This window comes from Nelumbo nucifera, chromosome 2 (genome assembly GCF_055504915.1).
Source record: "Nelumbo nucifera cultivar China Antique chromosome 2, China Antique-T2T, whole genome shotgun sequence".
Lineage (NCBI taxonomy): Eukaryota > Viridiplantae > Streptophyta > Magnoliopsida > Proteales > Nelumbonaceae > Nelumbo > Nelumbo nucifera.
In genome coordinates, this window is record NC_142650.1 from 24,623,556 (window position 1) to 24,644,348 (window position 20,793).

General features: G+C 35.2%; 1 protein-coding gene and 1 pseudogene across 3 annotated transcripts; both read left to right on the forward strand.

Moving 5' to 3' along the window:
• The first annotated feature begins 5,411 nt into the window (after window positions 1-5,411).
• On the forward strand, window positions 5,412-8,256 carry LOC148802001 (OVARIAN TUMOR DOMAIN-containing deubiquitinating enzyme 3 pseudogene; annotated as a pseudogene). The gene is made up of 2 exons (XR_016082723.1): window positions 5,412-6,336; window positions 8,118-8,256. The product of XR_016082723.1 is annotated as an OVARIAN TUMOR DOMAIN-containing deubiquitinating enzyme 3 pseudogene (transcript).
• On the forward strand, window positions 8,128-19,745 carry LOC104595287 (protein argonaute PNH1-like). 2 transcript variants are annotated; one of them, XM_019197435.2, is made up of 23 exons: window positions 8,128-8,268; window positions 11,194-11,634; window positions 11,787-11,995; window positions 12,136-12,282; window positions 12,388-12,521; window positions 12,637-12,746; window positions 14,261-14,367; window positions 14,454-14,592; window positions 14,714-14,830; window positions 15,336-15,443; window positions 15,561-15,632; window positions 15,729-15,851; window positions 16,013-16,172; window positions 16,396-16,517; window positions 16,658-16,795; window positions 16,885-17,027; window positions 18,143-18,205; window positions 18,378-18,441; window positions 18,520-18,655; window positions 18,748-18,821; window positions 18,986-19,080; window positions 19,156-19,187; window positions 19,431-19,745. In XM_019197435.2, exons 2-23 carry the CDS (start codon window positions 11,278-11,280, stop codon window positions 19,592-19,594), a joined length of 2,814 nt encoding a protein of 937 aa, XP_019052980.2. In that variant the 5' UTR covers window positions 8,128-8,268; window positions 11,194-11,277; the 3' UTR covers window positions 19,595-19,745. The 2 variants fall into 2 exon arrangements, with proteins under 2 accessions (XP_019052980.2, XP_010254267.2); XM_010255965.3 differs by lacking the exon at window positions 8,128-8,268 and adding an exon at window positions 10,945-11,085.
• The last annotated feature ends 1,048 nt before the right edge of the window (window positions 19,746-20,793 follow it).

The window sequence follows — 20,793 nt, forward strand, 5'->3', positions numbered from 1 at the left end:
AATAATTAATTAATGTTGGAAAAATATTAGTAAATTGTCAAAAATATTAGTAACTAATACTAAAAATATTAATTATTAGAAATAGTAATATTGTTTGGGAATTTTTAACTAACCACAAAAATAATTAATTAATTTTGGTATGAATTATAATAAATAAAATGAAACTATTAATTATAAACATTCTTTAGTATACCATTCAAAGTAAATGGATTGTAACTGTGTTGGATTAATGAAAATCGAAGAGAGAGAGAGAGAGAGAGTCGTGTCTTAGAAGTGGGGATTAAATAGGAATATAAAAAAAGTTAGTTATGAGCAATATTTAAAGAATGAGGGGAGGTTTTAGGAATTAACTAGGAGATGATGTTTCTTAAATAATTGAAAAGTTGGGTTAGAACTTAGAAAGGGAGAGAGAATAAGAGTAGGGAAATGAGAGTTTTAAGGACAATAAATTAGGAGTTTAGAGAGATTTTAGGAGAGAGGGGATAAAGAGTTAAAGACATAGATTTTAGGAATGTTTCTAGTAAGGAAATTTTAAATATTGATGACTTGTTAGTTTGGGAGTGATAGGAAGGGCCAAAGGGGGAGGAAGAGAGAATTAAGGAGAGAGCAGCATGTGGGGTTTGGAGTAAGGAGAGGTATGGTGACGTGGACCACCTTGCTTTATATATATATATATCCCATACTTAAGACACTCTACCCCATCCCCGCCCCGTCCTCGGTGGTGAGGCGGGTTTGAGGCGAGGCACCCATTCCCTATTGGGGATGGGGAATCCTCAATTTTTCCCCACCCCAAGGCAACCACCTAAAAATAATCTAATTTGTGAATATTTTACAAATTGGATTATGAGAATTTGGGGGTATTTTATAAATAGAATTGTGAGATCCTAGAATTATAAGAATATGAGGAAAACTTAGAGATATTTTAAAAATTAATATTAAATCTACTGATGTTTTACTAATTTATCATTGGGGTTGGGGAATTATATGCAAACCCCAACCCTTCCATGTCCCTGATTTGGAGCAAAAATATTTTCCCCGTACCCACCTTGTCTCTTTCCCATCCCAATTTAAAATTTGAGAAAACTTGCCCCATTCGGGGTGGGTTTGGGTAGGGCCCTAGTTTTATAGGGAAAATTGATATCCCTACAATTCTAATATTTTTTTTATAACTAATTAACTAACAGTAAATTAAATAACAATAAATTACAATATTTTATGATAATTTCCAAAAATTATTGAAATTGTTGTTGATTAGAAAAAATGTATAGTAAATTAGTTATTTACAATAACAATAAATTAATGTGAATTAATGTAAATTATTTATTTTTTAAGCCTAAATTATTTACTATTAATCAAAGTGATGTAATTATGGTAAATTATAATAATCTAATTAAAAATAAATCATTTGTAATTAATTAATGTAAAACCAAGTATGGTTGAAGTCAAACAATTGGTCTAGACCGTTGTGGATAGATTTAATAATTTTCCTAAATTATTTAATAATTATTTATTAAAATAATGATAATGGTTTGTTATTTAAATAAATATGAAACAATCTCTGATATACTAATTTCCTAATTTTTTAATAATTATTTAGTTGAATAATAATAATAATGGACTATTATTTAAATAGTTTTGAAGAATATACTTTTCATAGATTAATTTCCTAATTTTTAATTATTATTTATTTAAAAAATTATGGATTATTAGTTAAAGAGTTTCCTTGAATTATTTGATAATTGTTAACTATAATTATTGATTTTATAGAAATTAGTAATATCTTTTGTGAATAAATAATTGTTGTAAAAATTTAATGAAAATTTATTAAATTACAATGATTAATGTAAATTACACTAAACATTAAAAATTTGAACATTTATTAATTAACCATTGGTTAGTTTTCGCCAATGGTTGGTCAATTTCGAGTGACCAACTCCCTAACCTGAATTGATCAATTTGGCTAGCCAAACGATTTCCAACCGAATTGAATTGCCTAGTGAACACTCCTAATTTCGACTAAATTAATAGTCTAATCTCCAACAAATAACAATAGTTTAATCTCCAATAATTATTGAAAATTTATAGTAAAAATATATAATTACTAAAAATATATTTATAACAAAAATACAATAAATAAGTAGCAAAATGCTTTAATACCTCTAAGTTATTTAATATACTTCCACTATTTCAATAATGTTTATTTTTTCAATTATTTATATTTTATATTCTTACTAAAGTTACTATATAATTTTGTCACTTAATCTATTTTTTGTTTTTTAAATAATGTTTAAAATATGATTTAGTATTCAATTTTTTATATTGAAAACATTTAAAATTTATTCAAAAACAATATATAAAACATAAATAATTATTAAAAAAATAGTATATAAGACATAAATAATACCCTGCCCCACATCAAATAGGGCAAGTTTTCTTGAATCTTAAATAGGGATGGGGAAGAGACAGGGTGGGGATGGGGAAAATATTTTTGTTCCAAATCAGGGACAGGGAAGGGACGGGGTTTGCATATAATTCCCAAAACACGATGGTAAATTAGTAAAATATCAGTAGATTTAATATTGACTTTTAAAATATCTCTAAGTTTTACCTCATATTTTTATAATCATAGGATCCCACAATTCCATTTATAAAATACCCCCAAATTGTCATAATCCAATTCCTAAAATACCCCAAATTCCCATAATCCTATTTGTGAAATATCCACAAATTAGATTATTTTTAGGTGGTTGCCTTGGGGATTCCCCATCTCTGACGGGGAATGGGTGCCTTGCCTCCAACCCGTCCTGCCATCGGGGACAGGGCAGGGGATGGGGTAAAGTGTATTAACTACGGGGGCGAGGGATAGGGAGGGGTGCCACATCCTGTGCATCATATAGGGCCCCACTAGTAATAATTACTTTTGTGCTTTTGATAATTTTTTTAAAGTTATAACATAATTTTGTTATTTAATCTATTTTTTTGTTTTTGAAATAATATATAAGATATGATTTAGTTATTAATATTTTGATATTGAAAGTATTTAAAAATTAGTTGTTTATAATATTACTTAATTATTTAAATAATACATTATTTAAAATTTTAAAATACTAATTATTTATTAAATTTAATAATCCATGAAATTATAATTTATACTATAATTAATTCAAAAGTTATGAAATCTATTAAAATTATTATTCTATTTTTTTTTAAATTTATTACATACTTTCATTGTTTTAACTATTTAAATATTTAAATAATATGTAAAATGTTTAATCTCTTTTGTTATTTAAATTTTATTTCTTTAAAGTTATTATGCAATTCTAAATATTTTGTTACATAATTAGTGAGCTATTCTAATATTTTGTCATTTATGTTTTTAAAATATTATTTAGTTATATTTTATATTTTTGTTATATAATTTTGTTATGTATTTGATAAAAATATAACATTATTAATAATATGAATATTATTAAACCTATTATAATTATTTTTTGTGTTTTTAATAAATGTTTTAAAGTTATTAACATAATTTCATTATAATATTTAAATAATTATTAAATGTTTTAATTGAAATTTTCTTTAGATGGATATAAATGAAAAGCGAGGGAAAGAATAAAGAGGAATTAGAGATAATTTAGGAGAAAGTGGGATATAGTTAGTTTCCTAATAAAAAATGATAGGAAAAAGGGGATAAGCCATGTTAGGTGGCAACTCTTAGTTCTTCTAGAGGGAATCTTGCACCCCCTTTAGAATTGTTCGGTTTAGGTAACAGAGCAAGAAGAGGATTGCTGACATGGAAAGCTCTACTTTAGTATGTATGTATGTATGCATGTATGTATGTACACACACACATGTATGAGAACCTAAAACACCTTTAAACTTTGGGTGTGGAATAAAAGAATATTATCCAATATTTCTTGTGGGTAAAAGAATTTCCCCACAAGTCCACTAGAGTGGACTTTTACATGTAGGGGTGTTGATTGGATTGGATTTAGTCTAACCTAATCCAGTCCAATGTGAATCCATACAAATGGACCAGGTCCAATTCAATCCAATTTATTCAAATTCATTTTAGTTTAGACTGGTTTCAACCCAAACTCAATTCATTGACACCTATATTCTTATCTTACATCAATGGACCATATATTGGCTTAATCCAATCAAATCCAATATAAATTTATTACGGATGAACCATATCCGGTTCAATCTAATAAATATTTGAACATGATTGGTCCAATCCACTGTATCTTTTTGGTATGTTCAATCCATCTAAATTGATTTTAAATCGGACGGGATCCAATCCAAAACCGATCCATTGACACCTTATTTACATGAATCTTTATTTATACTCTATTTAAAAGCTGAGAAAACCGAACCAATGTAACGCTGCCCAAATGTTAAAAAAGCATCATTAGATACACAGTATGCCAATATGCAAATTATTTCAGGGATTATTATTTATGAATGATCCAAGAAGAATAAAATCCAATGGTTAAGAATTTTAAGGTGGGAACCACAAAGTTTCATCTTGCGTGATTGAGATTGAATATTTCAGACTCTATTCCACTGTAATAATGTAGAATAGTATGCACCCTGTACATTTCCAGTACAAACTCCAGCCATGAAGAAATCGAAAAATAGAGACAAAAAAGCTGTAACGTAATTTTTCAATCTTACTTTTTTCGTAGGATAAAAACATAAAAAACCTTCTTTTGTTGATAATAAAAAAACCTTCCTTGATGTTTGTGACAACCATAAAAACCTCCTTTATCATTTTACTTTAACAAAAACCTCTCCTTAACTTTTAAAAATTTGGGAAAAACCTCTCTTTTATCATTGACCCAAACGGAAAACGTTTAACCTATGCATAGAACTTTTTCAAATACCCGTTTTACCCCTTTTGTAAAATGGGTACTACTGAAATAACTAACTCGTGAACGTTATTTACCACCTATGCTGAACTCTGCTCTCTCGTCTCCTCTTGTCTCGGTAAGGGAAGGTATGAGTAAAAAGTAGAGCAATCAGTAATGGCTCCCATCTCAATCGGTGACGTTATTCTCAAGGCACTTTTGGTTACTTTGACGAGAATGACACCTCCAAAAGATCTCCTCCATTCACTCCCTTGCTGTCGGTAAAAAGTTCATCTTGTTCGGCGTTCTCGGTGCTTTCACCCCAACCTACAGTTAACCGAATCCCCCCCTTCCCCGTCATCAATCCTTGTCTCTTTCAGCTCGACCCTTGCTGCCGCTTAACTAATGGTCTCACTGCTTTTAACTTTCCAAAAATGTTCCAGTCCCATCAAATCTGTGCTTTGATGGGACTAGGCCTGCTCTAATCTAAGTGGGGAATCCATCCTTATCATACAATTCTACTTATTTATTTAATTTGGTTGAATAGGAAAGATATTGATGCCAATCTTTTTTGCCTTCTATGGTTGGATTAATTGGATTAATGATGGATTTACGTGAGTTCCAAATTCTACAACAAGGGCCTCTAAAGGTTTCTTCAATGAAACAATCTCACGGTCTCGATCAATCATGGCCCGTTCAATCTGCTCCCTCTCCCTAACAACATCAACAATCGCTTTCTTCAGTTCCCCAAGTGTTCTCACCATTATGGCAGGTAAGCCTTCGAACGAGGTTATTTGTAGTAGCGGAAACAAGGAGTTGCTGAATTCGAGCTCGCCTCTTCGCCGGTTACTCCGATTTCTAGTATGATATGTCCTAGATATTCGTCGCCGTTTCTCGGTGGTGGTGTGATCAGTTCTTTGCTAGAATAGGATCGTCTCTGGGTGGAATTTCACCATAATTGAAGAAGTTGGAACATTTCTCTATTTAGAAAGTTACTGGGGATGACTATTGTTTGTTTTGAGCATTGGTGAAAGGAATCGCTATCAACGCATTACTCTTCGGGAAAAGATGAATTGCGGATGACTGTGAAAGTGGTCATATGTTATGGTGATAAAGAACGGAGTCATTATAAAGAGGCAATGGTTGCAATTACTGTAGATGAATCTTTGAAACGATACTGCCAACGCATTGAAAAATCTGATTTCTGGGGAGGAGAGTTTGAATTATTGGTGTTATCGAAGTTACCAAAGCATGAGCACAGGGTGGGAGGATGGGGCACTGTTTTTATTCCTATCGCAAAGTATGGAGCTGAGTTCAACAAGACATCAAAGGGAAAACAAGGAAGGCAGTAAGGCTTTTGTACACTGGTTGGAACCATTATGATCTTCTCTCTCTTGTCGTGTCAACTTCATCTCCACAGCTTCTCTCCCTCTCTCCTCATATCTGACATTCTCTTCCATCTTAGCCTTGAAGGCAGCACCCTCGGGTAATCCGTTCTTCACTAGTAGTTATTTCAGTACCCATTTTACAAAAAGGGTAAAACGGGTATTTGGAAAAATTTTGCATGTTAATGACGGAAGGGAGGTTTTTGTCAATTTATTAAAAGTTTAAAGAGGTTTTTGTTAGAGTAAAACTATAAAAGAGATTTTATAATTGTCGGAAAATTAGGGAGTTTTTGTATTTTACCCTTTTCTTAAAATGACGTCGACGTCAACCGAGCATATAAAAGCCTCGATAGCAGTGCGTGCCTCCCAGCATTCCACTCCTTTTTCAAGGCCGATTAGCGTTCGCAACCGACTTCACCCCTCTCAATTCTCATGATCTCATCCATTCTCTGCTCTCTCTCTCTCTCTCCATCTTCATCTCTTTCTCGCCGCGCTTCCCGGCCGGCCTCTACAATTCCGATCAAATTCACGCCGGAAACCTAACACACTAACACACTGCCCGCTCTTTCTCTCTCAATCTCACCATCTCACTGCAACATTGTGCGTTAGAAGGCAGGATAAGAACGAAAGTGCGGGGAAGCGTACTGAAAGCGTTTAGAGACAGAGCTGCATATGGAATCTGAGGCTTCTGAAACAATTGTTTATTTTGCTTATTTTTTATTTAATTTATTCTCTGCGAGCTCAGTAGCAAAAAGTAATGGTTACTCAATGCACGGATGTTTAACAACATTTAAAGCTTTCTCCTCGTTGCTCTACAGCCGTTGTTTAGTTTAGTTTAGTTAATTAGGTGTTTCTAGATGGAAAAAATAACATTAGAATAAACAGCGGAAGTGAAGCATTATCAACCGCTCGCTACTCCCGAAATTCCTTATAGGGCTTCACGCTTCCCTGATTCTCGTGCTTTGTTTCCAGACATTCTCTTTCTTGCTTGCTTGCTTGCATGCTTGTTTCTAAGTTCTAGATTTTAGCCGATCTCAAGTTCGATCCCTGAAGTTTCCTGTGTTTTGTGAATTTGTCTACTACGTAAGGATTCGAGGCACTTCTCGCTCGTCTTGGAGGTGAGTAGCTAGCTAGTCGATCCTATTGTTTTGTTTGAACAGCATGTTCTTGTTTCTCTTATTCGAAACGATCAATTTCAGTTAATATCTTTTGTATTGTTGGAGGTTCTTTTCTCATTTTGTGATTTTTGAAGTATTTCTTCGTCTGTTTTTAACGAGCTTATCTGGTAACGCTTGTTCTTCCAGCTTTCGGACTACCTTGGAGTTTCCTAGCTCTCTCAAAAGCCTTTTGTCTCTAGGTTTTTCAACTAGATGTCTAGATCTGTAAGGCTTCAATTTATTTCTATTTTTGGTAGAATTTCGTGATTTAAGGTGCAAAATATTTTTCTGTTTCCTTTTCCCGTTTGATCGATCTGGTTCGAATGTATGAAGTTGATTCATCGTTTCATTTTACGTTTTGAAGTTTAAACCAGAGGATTATTAATTTTATAGCCATTTGGAAACTTGCTTTATCTTCAGATCCTCAACATATCATCGAATCTCTTCCCTGTGACACGCACAATTTGTTTTATTTGCTTGAATCGTTAGAGCTTCACGGCTTCTTCCTCCCATTCAAGAAAACTTGGATCTCCAGATCTCGTCTTGATCTGCATCCTTCGCCCACTGAGTCCTTGAAAAAGCTCCACGTCGAAGCATTATCTGTTTTTAGTAGTACTGAAGATATGACAGACACCCGAGCTCAGATCAGTAGTTGTAGACTTCTAGAAGTGCCGACATTTTCATAAATATTTAGGAGATCTCTTTATTATTTGCTATTCTTGCAGACTTTGCTGGTAGGCAAGCCGGAGTTTCAGTTAATAATAGTTAATGCAAGAGGGAGAGGACATTAAAGGAGTGACTCTTTTTCAGCAGCGGAAGCAGGGAGAAAGTTTGCGTTAAATACACAGCGGCGCCAAAGAAAGCGTAAAGCAAAAGGTTTGTTTCAGACTTCTTCTCCGCAAGTCATAACTGTAGTTTTCAGCGTGCGTCGGCGTTCTCAGAAGTCCATCTGCCTTTGCTCCGTCTCTCTCTCATGATTGCTATCTCTAATTTCCACTTTCTAGTATTTGGCGTTTCCTCCAGCCATATTTGTGGTAGTACTCCCAACCATATTTTCTTCCTCAGAAAACTGCGTATATTCTCCTTTGCATTTATTGCCTCCACGTGATTCCTTGTTAGAGAGGTGGTTTTGAGCAGGAGGGCGTGCGTCTGGCCTTTTCCTATTTGTCCATGTTTGGCTTCTTCTTGTAAAAAGGCTTCTAGCGCATGTCATTAGTTCAGTGAAAAACTGAGAACGATATTGTGCTTCTTCCATACCAAAATATCCCAGGCATTAGGTGGATTTTCTTTTGAATATCCTAAATCAAGAGTCAGGTATTACCTCTCTCTTGCAGAAAGATCAGAAAACCGGCTTTAGAATGACCAATAATAACTTTGGTGGCTTAACCTTATAAATCGTATTATTTTGCATTAAAATAAGATGCTTCTATACGTTTATATGTTATTAATTGTTAAAGAATATAAATCTAGTTATGGATCTCATTTAACCGCTTAAGTTTTAGGTTGATCTTTGTTAACCCAATGGAATTTCGCGTGAGAGTCGTGTTAGAGATTTAACTTTCTTTACTGTAAATCATTGCTTTAGGAGAATCGGAGAATTATGAATCTATGTTAGAGAGATGTAACCCTAGTCTTGTAAGTGGTCCTTTTGAGGGTGAACCGGTGAATTATTCTTCGAGAGTTCGAGTGCACCGTTAGAGTACGAGTGTATGACTTCGATTAGTGTGGCTGCATGGGCCACGGGTTCGAGTTTGTAGTGCCCAAGTCCATGTTATTATCCCCCGGTGCAGAAGAGATAAAATGACCTGTTTCTTTTACCACGTATTCTGAGGCTTCTAGGCGCTTAAGTCTGAAGCTGTCTTCGTGGAGAAATCCTGGAACTTGATCAACACGTGGATCCTTTACAAAATGTCACGTATAAGATGAGGGCATCTGAAGCAGTCCGGCTTGGCCGAACAGGACTAGCCTGGACCCTGGAGACGGCTTCTGGATTTGCGGTGCACGAGGGAGCGGGACCATTTTTTGTTTTCTTTTATCAGCTGGACCACCAACGCACTCTTCCAAGTTTCATCGGTTCACACTCCACGTCTCCTATCTCCACCCTTGCTTTGGAAAAAGACTGCTGGAGTATGACTGGACATCTTTATCAGGGAAAGGAAGGCTAGTCATGCATTGTGTCCGGTTATTAGAGAGCAAGGAGACCTATGGTCTGGGATCTTGACCCAATACTACTAAATGCTGCCAAACCAATTTTTTGTCTTTAATGAGTCAGAGCTTGGAAACCTAATATGCTGCATGGTTCAGTGATTTTAAAATTTGAACCCACCATTCCCAGCTATTTGCCCACATGCTTTACAACCAGACTGTTTCCTGTTTATTGGCCGTTGAAATTTGCGGCATTCACTAAAGCTTTTGGTTCATTTATTTATATTTTGATGAATAAGTTTTTGGTTTACTTATGAAGGCAAATAAGCATTGGAGTATGTTCACCATAATAATGAAACATAGCTAGAAGATCTTCAATCTCATTACTCACATTCTCACACGACCTGCTTTGGGTAGTTTATCTGAGGTCATCATCAATGTCATCCCATGTAGACAATCGAAAAAAAATGTCATCCCCATGTAGGATACACTTGTCCTTCCTCTTATAATTCTAAGTTGTTGGCTTGTTGGGGTTAATAGTACATTGGATAAGGACATTTCAATTACACCTTTCCAGTCTAAACCCTCAACTTGATAAATAGAGGTATACAATACAACAAGAAACAAGCTCTTGAATCATATGTACATGAACTAAAATATTCAGAACAGAGAGGTATATGATGTTTGTCAATCAAATCACTATATATGGAACATTTTTTTGGTAGATAATCACTACGTGGAAATGTTGTTTTTTTTTTTTTTTACATTTTCTTGTATTTTTATGTTTAATTTGATTGGTTAGAGATCTCGAACAAGGTCAAGACATGTGGCGTGTTATTATTTCCCTCTTAACTGATCTTACTGGGAATGTATGCTCTGGTGTTCACTTTGTTAATTTTAAATGAAGTGCTTCTTACTTCTTAATATCACAAATGTCCTTAGAAAACATGTACCAACTGCATGTCTCCTTTCGTTTCATTCGGTGGTAAGAAAATTAATTAATATTGTATTATTTCTGTAAATAATATAATAATTACTTTTTTCTTCGAAGGGATAAACAACTAAAGAAAATCAATAAAGTAAAATCCATGTTTTACTTTTTAACTTTCCTTTTTCTTGTTCCACTTTTTTTTTTTTTTTTTTAAATCCATGAATAAGGTTGCTGCATTTCTTTTTGCATGTTTGCATGCTCTCTTTTTTATCCTTTTCAGACTATTACAACTTTTTTTTGGTAAACAGACTATTACAAACTTTGAGCACAGTAAAACTGTCGTGGGTTCACGCTTTCCTTCCTCTTGCAGCCGTTACCAGCTGCTTTTTCCTGCATTTTATTTCTCCAAATAACCTGATATTCTCTAGTATACTCAGAGAAAACGTGAAAAATGTCATGTAGGCGCCTATAAAAGCCAGAGTTTTAGCTATTTTCTGTCATGTACACTTGCCCCCCTGTGTCTTGTATGTCTGTGTAGACTTTTTTTGTTGGTTCATCTTTATTGTTTCTGTGATGGCAATCTGGCATCAACTAATTATTAATGGCATTCAGTGAAGGTATAGATTTTGAGGTTTATAAAAGATTTAATTCAATACCAACGCATGTTGGTACTGTTTCGACTATAATTATAGTACCATAAACCTTCAAATGTCTCTGAACTACAGATACAGCAATCCAGTTGAGGAGAAATGAAACCAGCCAACGCGTAGAAGAGCTTCCACAATTTTTCCTGTTGTTGTCTTTCTGAAATGCCTCCTGGTCAGATGAAAGACCCCCATGAGAAACATGTGGTTTCTAGGAAACCTCTACAGAACTCCATGAATCAACCAAAGTCCTCACCCGAGATGTTGAAGGACTGTGCAATTTGCTTGCAAGAGCCAAAGAAGAATATAGGTAGGAGAAGGGGAAGAGGGAAAGGGAAAGATGCCCAAGCGGAGAGAAGATTGAAGCAAGTTGACCTTGATCATGAAGTGGAACCGCCAGTTTCAAGCAAAGGTCTCATGTTTCAACGCCGACCTGGCTATGGTCAAGCTGGTACCAAATACATAGTTAAAGCCAACCATTTCGTGGCCGAGCTACCAGACAAGGACTTGAATCAATACGATGTAAGCTTGATTTTATTGTTGTGCTTATGAAACTTTTAGGCAGTTAAATCAAAGCATATGCAGATGAATGCGCCTAGATATATAAAGAATTCATTATTTTGTCCAAGAGTTGATTGTGTTTAACTTTTGTCATTTTCTTTTTCTTTTTCCAGGTTACAATAACTCCTGAAGTGGTTTCCCGTCGCTTAAACAGAGCTATCATGGCACAGTTGGTGAAGCTATACAGAGAGACTGATTTGGGCATGAGGCTACCTGCATATGATGGACGGAAAAGCCTTTACACTGCCGGGTTGCTGCCTTTTACTTCCAAAGAGTTCAGTGTGACTTTGGTGGATGAAGATGATGTGCTGGGAATTACAAGGTTAGTTTATTTAGTTTTCTTGCTCTATGTTTGCTTACCTGTCGTCGACATTTTTTTTTCATGTTGGGTTGCTTTATTAAAACTCATTTGAAATTCCATGAATGGTTTTTTCCCTGTATATTCTTAAATACTTGTATCAGGGAAAGAGAATTTAAGGTGGCAATCAAATTTGTAGCTCGTGCAGACCTTCACCATTTACGTCAGTTTCTTGCTGGAAAACAAGCCAATTCTCCTCAAGATTCTCTCCAGATTCTTGATATCGTGTTAAGGGAAATCTCCAACCAAAGGTCTATTCAAACTTTTCATTCTTTCCCTCCATTTCTTAGTTTACTAGTAAGCCTCTTGTAATAGCAGTTACATCTTGCTACTTTCTAATGCCAATACGGGTTTAGGTACATATCAATTGGGAGATCCTTTTACTCTCCTGATATTAGAAAACCACAACGTCTAGGCAATGGGCTGCAATCTTGGTGTGGCTTTTACCAGAGTATTAAACCAACACAGATGGGACTGACTCTGAATATTGGTATTTAATCTTGTACTTTTCCTTTTCTTCTTGTTCTCTTGGTTTGATGTCTTATTGATCTATATATTTTCTTTTCATTACAGTGACCAAGTTTTATTTGTATATTACTGTTCAGACATGTCATCGACTGCTTTCATTGAACCACTCCCCGTGATTGAGTTTGTTGCACAAGTTTTGGGCAAAGATGTATTGTCCAGGCCATTGTCTGATGCAGAACGAATTAAGGTATGTAAATGTGTTGTGTGATAATTATGATTTATATTCTCTATTATTACATGATATTTTGGGCACAATTTCAATTTATTTGGTATTGCTTCTTTTGTGGTTTGTTATGGTATTTGAGGGGCTGTTGCAACTTGCAACCTATCTTTATATAGTTGAGATGCCAAAATTATTGTTTAAAGTGCTTGAGAAAATATCCTTCGGTCTTTATTCATGTGAACCATTATAGGGTTGGGTTATAACCTGGAAATTTAACTGTTGCATTCAGCTAAGATGCCCAGTATGACTGATTGATTAATCTTGATCAGTCAACTGAGAAAACCCCAAAACTATGTCCTCTTGGCGTTTTAAAAGTCTTTAGTTAGATTGGATGGTGAACATCCATTTAGTCTATGAGGCATGCATGTGCATTCTTGTAGAAGAAGTCTTGGTTGGGATTGCGATTTGAGGTAAAGCTCAAGGAAAATGCTTCATGGAATGATTCTTTGTCCTCCTGTAGCTAACATTCCATGCCTTAAATGATTTCTTATGATGGAGGCATAAGAAATTCAAAGGAAACTTCATCATAGTGCTTGGATTAATTTTTTTTTAAATTGTTTCTTCATTTGTTCATTCAGGTCAATACTTCATTATTTAGCATATGGACTGTTTAGAACTCCTAAACACTTTTCAGGCTCCATTCTCACTAATAATTTATCCAATGTTTAAAAATGCAGAGATGTGAGGTGAGGTACCAAAGACCTTTAGATGCATGAGGCATAGATTACTGTTTTTTAAGAAAAAAACCAAATTAATTCAAGGAATGTGTGTTATACTCTTTAGGTGCCAAAGACCTTTAGATGCACACCAAGGCACCTCAAGGTGTGAGTAATGTATCTTATACTTTCAGGCATAATCCTCAAAGTTGAGCATTGAAATGTACACTTTTAAACACACTGGGTTTCTCATTATATGTTTATGTGTTTTGTGCAACTTGCATTTTGTTTGTTTTATGACTTAAAATTATATATATATTACCTGGAATTGGCATATGTGATTCCATTCTTTTTTCCTTGTAACTTTTGATTGACTAAATTTACTCGTGTCCTATAAATAAGGAAGCACTGCACACAATCATTATAGGAAAACTTAGATCTCACTTTTCAGGTCCTAAAACATAAACATCTAGCATCTAGCCTTTGAATGTTCATGTGCATATGGACAATTAATGTTGTAATGAATCAACTAGTTATTGTCCAAGTGAGGACAAAATGACATTAAAAATGTTTGCATATTCCTTATTCCTGTGCTTATTAGCTGATGTTAGAAATGATCTTGGAGAGCTAGAGGTAAACATGGTAGATTGTTGAATTCCTACATTTTGTACAAATGGGAGCTCTTCTGCTGTATTTGCTTAAGTAATGTCACTGCAGCATATACTTGTTGATACTGTAAGATTTCATTATACCGGTGGTCCAAGTTATGTTTCAACTTGCAACTCATTCAAACCCAGTTAAAACATTATTTATTTTGAGCAGGTCAAGAAGGCCCTTAGAGGAGTCAAAGTTGAAGTTACTCACAGAGGAAATGTACGAAGAAAGTACCGTGTTTCAGGGTTGACATCACAACCTACAAGAGAACTAATGTACCGGATATCTCTGAATGATTCTTTATGGTTCACTTTTTCCTGCTTTATCCAACACTGAAATATTTGTCTTCTTCATCAAACAGTTTTCCAGTTGATGAACAAATGAACATGAAATCAGTTGTTGATTACTTTCAAGAGATGTATGGGTTTACCATTCAACATACCCATCTTCCTTGCCTTCAAGTTGGAAATCAGAGAAAGGCAAACTATTTACCAATGGAGGTCGATTCTATGTCTTCAGCATCTCTCTCTTTTTTGATTAAATATGCCTACAGCATATATTGTATTCAGTAAATCTTGTTTTCATTTATCAAATGTTTGTATTTGTACATGATATTTGCAGGCCTGCAAGATAGTTGAAGGACAGAGATACACCAAGAGGTTGAATGACAAGCAGATAACTTCCTTGCTAAAGGTTACATGCCAGAGACCACGGGAGCAGGAAATGGACATTTTGCAGGTATAAATATCTCAATGCTTAGAATGAAACTTCTTTTGATATGAGAGTTCATTGTGCGCATTCAATCATTCATTGGACTCATGATTCCTTTATATATATATATATATCATTGGTGAGGAATCATTGTCCAATTTATCCCAAGTTAGATGTCTGCTTGGAAATGATTAACACGATTTCTTTATTATATACCCTCCTCTGGTGGGTGATTATTATTTGAACGGTTATTAGAAGAGTTGAAGAATCTGTATGATAAAAAAGTTCATACAGGATTTCTAGAATACAATTATTCAGTTAGGTAACCCAAATCTAGGATAGTCCGTAACAGCCATCTGCAATGCTGAACATAAAAGAAAAGCAATTATAAGTTTCTTTTATTTTTATATATAAAAATGCACCTTGACTCCGATCTTGGATATCATAAAACTTAATGGGGTTAATATTTGGATTAGACTCATATTAATACCATTGTATTTTCTTATTTATATTATGTTTTGTTTATTTTCAGACTGTCCACCAAAATGGATATGAGCAAAATCCCTATGCAAAGGAGTTTGGTATCAGTATCACTGACAAGCTTGCATCTGTTGAAGCTCGAGTTCTTCCTGCCCCATGGGTAACATGCCAATGGACCAGTCAAAGCCCAGTTGATTTCTTGGATTATTTTCTTTTGTTAGTGAGCAAGCTATTATGAACTTCCTGCACCTTATTCATGTCATTTGTTGTATGACAGCTGAAATACCATGATACTGGAAAAGAAAAAGATTGTTTACCTCAGGTTGGTCAGTGGAATATGATGAACAAGGTACTTTATGCCCAAGTTATGCTGCCTCTGTCAAAATGTAGAATTGAAGATTTCCCCCTAACTACTGGAAAGTAACTCTTGGTTATGCTAATGCAGAAAATGATAAATGGAAGCACTGTAAATCATTGGGCTTGTATCAACTTTTCAAGAAGTGTTCAAGAAAGCACCGTTCGTACATTTTGTCAGGAACTGGCACAGATGTGCCAAATCTCTGGCATGGTAAGATTTCATGATTCACTGATCTTTGGGTGTTGATGCCCTTTGTATTTTATCATGATGTGGGTGTTTTATAGAACAATTGTTTAATATAAGGTTCCTGTGAGAACTTGATTTCATGGACATTTCAATTAGAACCTTATATTTTGTTTATCTTGTTATAGGAATTCAACCGTGAACCTGTGATTCCAATCTATTCAGCAAGGTCTGATCAAGTAGACAAGGCCTTGAAATATGTATACAATGCGGCAGCAAACAAACTTAAAGGGAAAGATTTGGAGCTCCTTATTGCTGTTCTCCCAGACAACAATGGTTCTCTATATGGTATGTTGTTAGTCCTATTTATTTGTTGACAGAAAGCAGCTTTGTGCTAGATACCTGTGGTACAAGTGTCTGAACATGTTCATTAGGCTGTTCTTTGCCACATATCTGGTACTTTTGAATTTCTTATCTTTTTTATTTATTTTATCCTAAAAACCTAGAACATGATGTGATAAAAGTAAAACCAACCTACCATTTTTACTGAAGCAATATTTTCTTTGTTCAGGTGACTTAAAGAGAATTTGTGAGACAGATTTGGGGTTGATATCCCAATGCTGTCTAACAAAACATGTTTTTAAGATTAGCAAACAGTACCTGGCAAATTTGTCGCTTAAAATCAATGTTAAGGTAAGCAGTAAATGTTAAGTTATCTTTATTCAACTTGAAAAGGCTAGAGCAAGATAGCTGAAACATTAACTTATTCTCTTTCCATACATATTTTTCATTTTTGTTCTTTCTTTCCTTATCTTTTCCTCTTGCCTCTGCAGATGGGAGGAAGAAATACTGTGCTTTTAGATGCTCTGAGTTGGAGAATTCCATTGGTCAGTGACATCCCCACAATTATATTTGGCGCTGATGTAACTCATCCAGAGACTGGAGAGGACTCTACTCCATCAATTGCTGCTGTAATGGTCCAACTTGATGTATTACTTGAGTTGTACAACAGTACAATTTAATTCATTTTAACTTCTTTTCTGATGATTTACTAATACAGGTGGTAGCTTCGCAAGACTGGCCTGAGGTTACAAAATATGCTGGGCTAGTTTGTGCTCAGGCTCATCGACAAGAGCTTATTCAAGACTTATTCAAAACTTGGCATGATCCTCAGTGGGGTACAGTCACTGGAGGCATGATCAGGTGTATATTTATATAATTTTCTGCTTAATCATTGTGATGGCATTGTGGAATTTGATTTTGTATTTTTCTTGTTTTCCAGTTCATGTCTAACAACTGGGGGTACAACATGCTATTGCCATCACCCTACTCATTATCACCATTCTTTGTTTTTGCCATTTCATACTGAATTATTTAAGTTTCTGTAGCCATGATGTTGTGGATGCTAATGCTATCTCATTTTCCCCCCAAAAAATTTAAATTAAGTAAATAATTAAGCAAAGCATTATTGCTGATTAAGTGAAATAAAAAGCCCTAGCAGAAAGTTACATGGTAAATAAGACACTGGCATGGTTCATATTAGTAATTGTTAATTCTTACTTGTGTTTTGTGGGTTCTCTTTATAATGATGTTTAATAGTAGAGTGAGCTTGTTGAAAATTACTAATGCTGTTGTTGGTATAACCAGCCCAAGTGGTTGCAATACGTCCACTGACCCCTGCATTTTAGCAATTGCTTTTCATGTACTTGAAGGTGTATTTTTACTTGATCGATTATTTTCTTATTATGACAACTATGGAAATGCTTGATTATTTATTATTCTCTTTCTCTCTCTCTCTCTCTCTCTCTTAAGCGAAGCAATTTTATGTATGTATTGACTGGAGTCATGAGGTTCAGATTCTGTCCAATCTTAGATGCTGAAATATTATCTTTTATATATCTTTCTTATGGTTTGGGCCTCAATAACTTAAGTAAACAAGATAAATATCTTTGCAAATCAACTGAAGCTACCAATACTAATTCTTAGTATAAACTTGCATGGAAGGCAACCATTTGTTACTCTTGCTTTTGTTCTATGGTCCACTTTGAATGGTGTTGGAAAGGAACCCATGTCAAGTTGGTACAAAGTTTACCAACTACAGGCTTGCATAAATTTTGCTTAACTACTGCTATCTATGTTTCCATGTATCCAAGGACAGCCTGAATTTTGAGGATTGTTTTCATAAGAACTTGATAGGTGTAACAACTAATATTCACCAATTTGGTACTATTCCTTTGAATGGGTCAGCAAGGAGCCCCAATTGATTATTTATTTTGTACTTAATCTTTTTTAACCAATGTGACCATTTACTACTACAGGGAGCTTTTAATTTCCTTCAGGAAGGCAACTGGGCAAAAACCATTGAGGATAATATTTTACAGGTAATTTAGTGTGTTGCACTCATAGACTCCCCTCCTCCCCTTCTTAAATTCTTGTGCCAAAAAAGTGACCTTTTACATCATTCAAGATTAAGCTTACTTGAGGAAATGCTAGGTTTCAGAAATCCTGTATTTTTTTTCTTAATCCTTTATCATTTTTCTGTATTACTTGCAGAGATGGTGTCAGTGAAGGGCAGTTCTATCAGGTCCTGTTATATGAGTTAGATGCTATCCGTAAGGTAAGTTGTAATCTAACCTCTGTCATGACGATAATTGGTATATTAGCTTCCTAGCTCTTATGTTTACACTTTCTGTAGGCTTGTGCATCATTAGAACCAAATTACCAGCCTCCAGTAACATTTGTGGTGGTCCAAAAACGCCATCACACAAGGCTGTTTGCAAACAACCACAAGGATAGAAGTAGCATTGACAAGAGTGGAAATATCCTACCTGGTAATTGTTATGTGCTTTTAACAGTTGGTCTTTTTTCCTGTAACTTGTTGAAATTTTCAGATTGTTATTCAGTTCTGAGGTTCACTGCACAGGCACTGTGGTGGATTCTAAAATATGTCACCCTACTGAGTTTGACTTCTACCTCTGCAGTCATGCTGGGATCCAGGTATTAGAGTATTTTGAATACCAATAGGATTTCAATACTTAAAATTAACCTAGAGGGTTTTAAAAATCTGTTGATAGTCCAACTGAGTGGCGTTTTCTGAAAGGGATTTTGCACAATCCAAGCTTGTAGAAACATTTAATTGCTTTGAATTTGGTATTTGGCAGGGTACAAGCCGACCAGCTCACTATCATGTTCTCTGGGATGAGAACAATTTCACAGCAGATGAGATACAATCTCTTACCAACAATCTCTGTTATACGTAAGTCTTTACTCTTTATGGGATCTTGAAAATCGTGCAACTGTAATACCTAATGCCGTTGAATTTTCTTTGCAGATATGCACGGTGCACCAGGTCTGTTTCAGTGGGTAAGCGTTTCTATCTCCACATGGCCCGACTCATTCAATAATTCTGTCAACGAGGAGCTCATTGTCTATTTCTTAATTTCTAACTGTAACACAATCTGAGCTGAAATTTGATTCCTTTTCCTCTTTTAGAAAATCCTTGTCGTGCAAATTTGACTGTGTTTCAACTGAACTCGTACAAGTTTAATATTTGTTGATACTTGGATGGATGTCTTCCTAACATTTATACATTGATTATGTGAATAGTGCCTCCTGCTTATTATGCCCATCTGGCTGCATTTCGAGCTAGATTTTACATGGAACCGGAGGTGTCTGACAACGCTATGACAAGAGGCACCCAGAATGGATCATGTGTTCGTCCTCTACCTGCCTTGAAGGAAAAGGTGAAAAGGGTGATGTTTTACTGTTAGAAGAACGAAGAACAATGAAAACATCGCTGTAGTCTGTACATGAATGTTGTATTTATATTGTAGAGTGTATTGCAGTCATGTTCTTTGTTCGTGTAAAAATCGAATCCCATTGGTTGGCCAATGTTATGGGGGTGTTCATGTTCTCCAAAAATTTTGCTTTTTCTTGCTTTTACGTAATGTTACATTAGGAAAAAAAAAATAAAAAATGCACTTGGACGAATGTTTTATACAAAGTGAATACTCTCATTCTGATTCAGATTCAGAAGAACAAAATACGCCAAAGATCATTATTGTTATTTATTTATTTATTTTTGGTGGTGGTGGTTGGCGGGGGGGGTGGGGTTGGCGCTAATTTTGGGCGTACAGTTCTCTAAGGAACTCTAGTGTGTTAAAACTGAGACAAGGTTTCGATGTTTCAGTTTTTATGTTAAAACCAGAAGGCATAGGGTCAAAATGGTACCGCTTCATTAATTGAATTTGTAGATGTTATAAAGCAATTATGTGGATAATAGGTTCAAAAAATTTATCAAATTCAAAAATGTATAGGTCATAAAAGAATGCCTAATCGTAGTTTGTAGGAACTTGGACAGAAAGTGGAAATAAACTTCCAAGTTAGGGGTGGACTTGGGTAGGGATTTTGTGAACATTTGAAGCAAGGTTTTTAAAACTGAATCGGACAATGAACCGATCAGGGGTTTGGTTCCTGGGTTGAACGGTCTGACCATTCAAATCGAACGAATGGCCTGTTTTGACAAAAAATTAAAAAAATAAAAAATGGTCAAAACCGCTGAACGGTTTGAACGCCAAGGTCAGTGGTTTGCTGACCAAATCAACATTTTTGGGAAAATTAATGGTTTTGGGATAAAACAGAACCGGTCACCTGACCGGTTCCTGGTCTTTTCGGTCTAACCATCCAGTCCGGCTTTAAAAACCATGATTTGAAGAGACCAACCCGAAGAAGTATTGATACAACCAGAACTGTTCACCTATTAAATTTGGTTGGTGGCGCTAATCTACGACACAAGCACATCCAAACCTCCGTTCGGGAAATCTTCTCGTCCTCATCGAGTCCGGATCTGCTCCTCACAGAGTGTCTCACACCAACCTCACAGCATGTCTTGGCTGCACATCGGAAACATCTCTCATACTTATATTTATTATTTATGGGGAGATGTTCCCAATACAAGGTGGGATGTGGC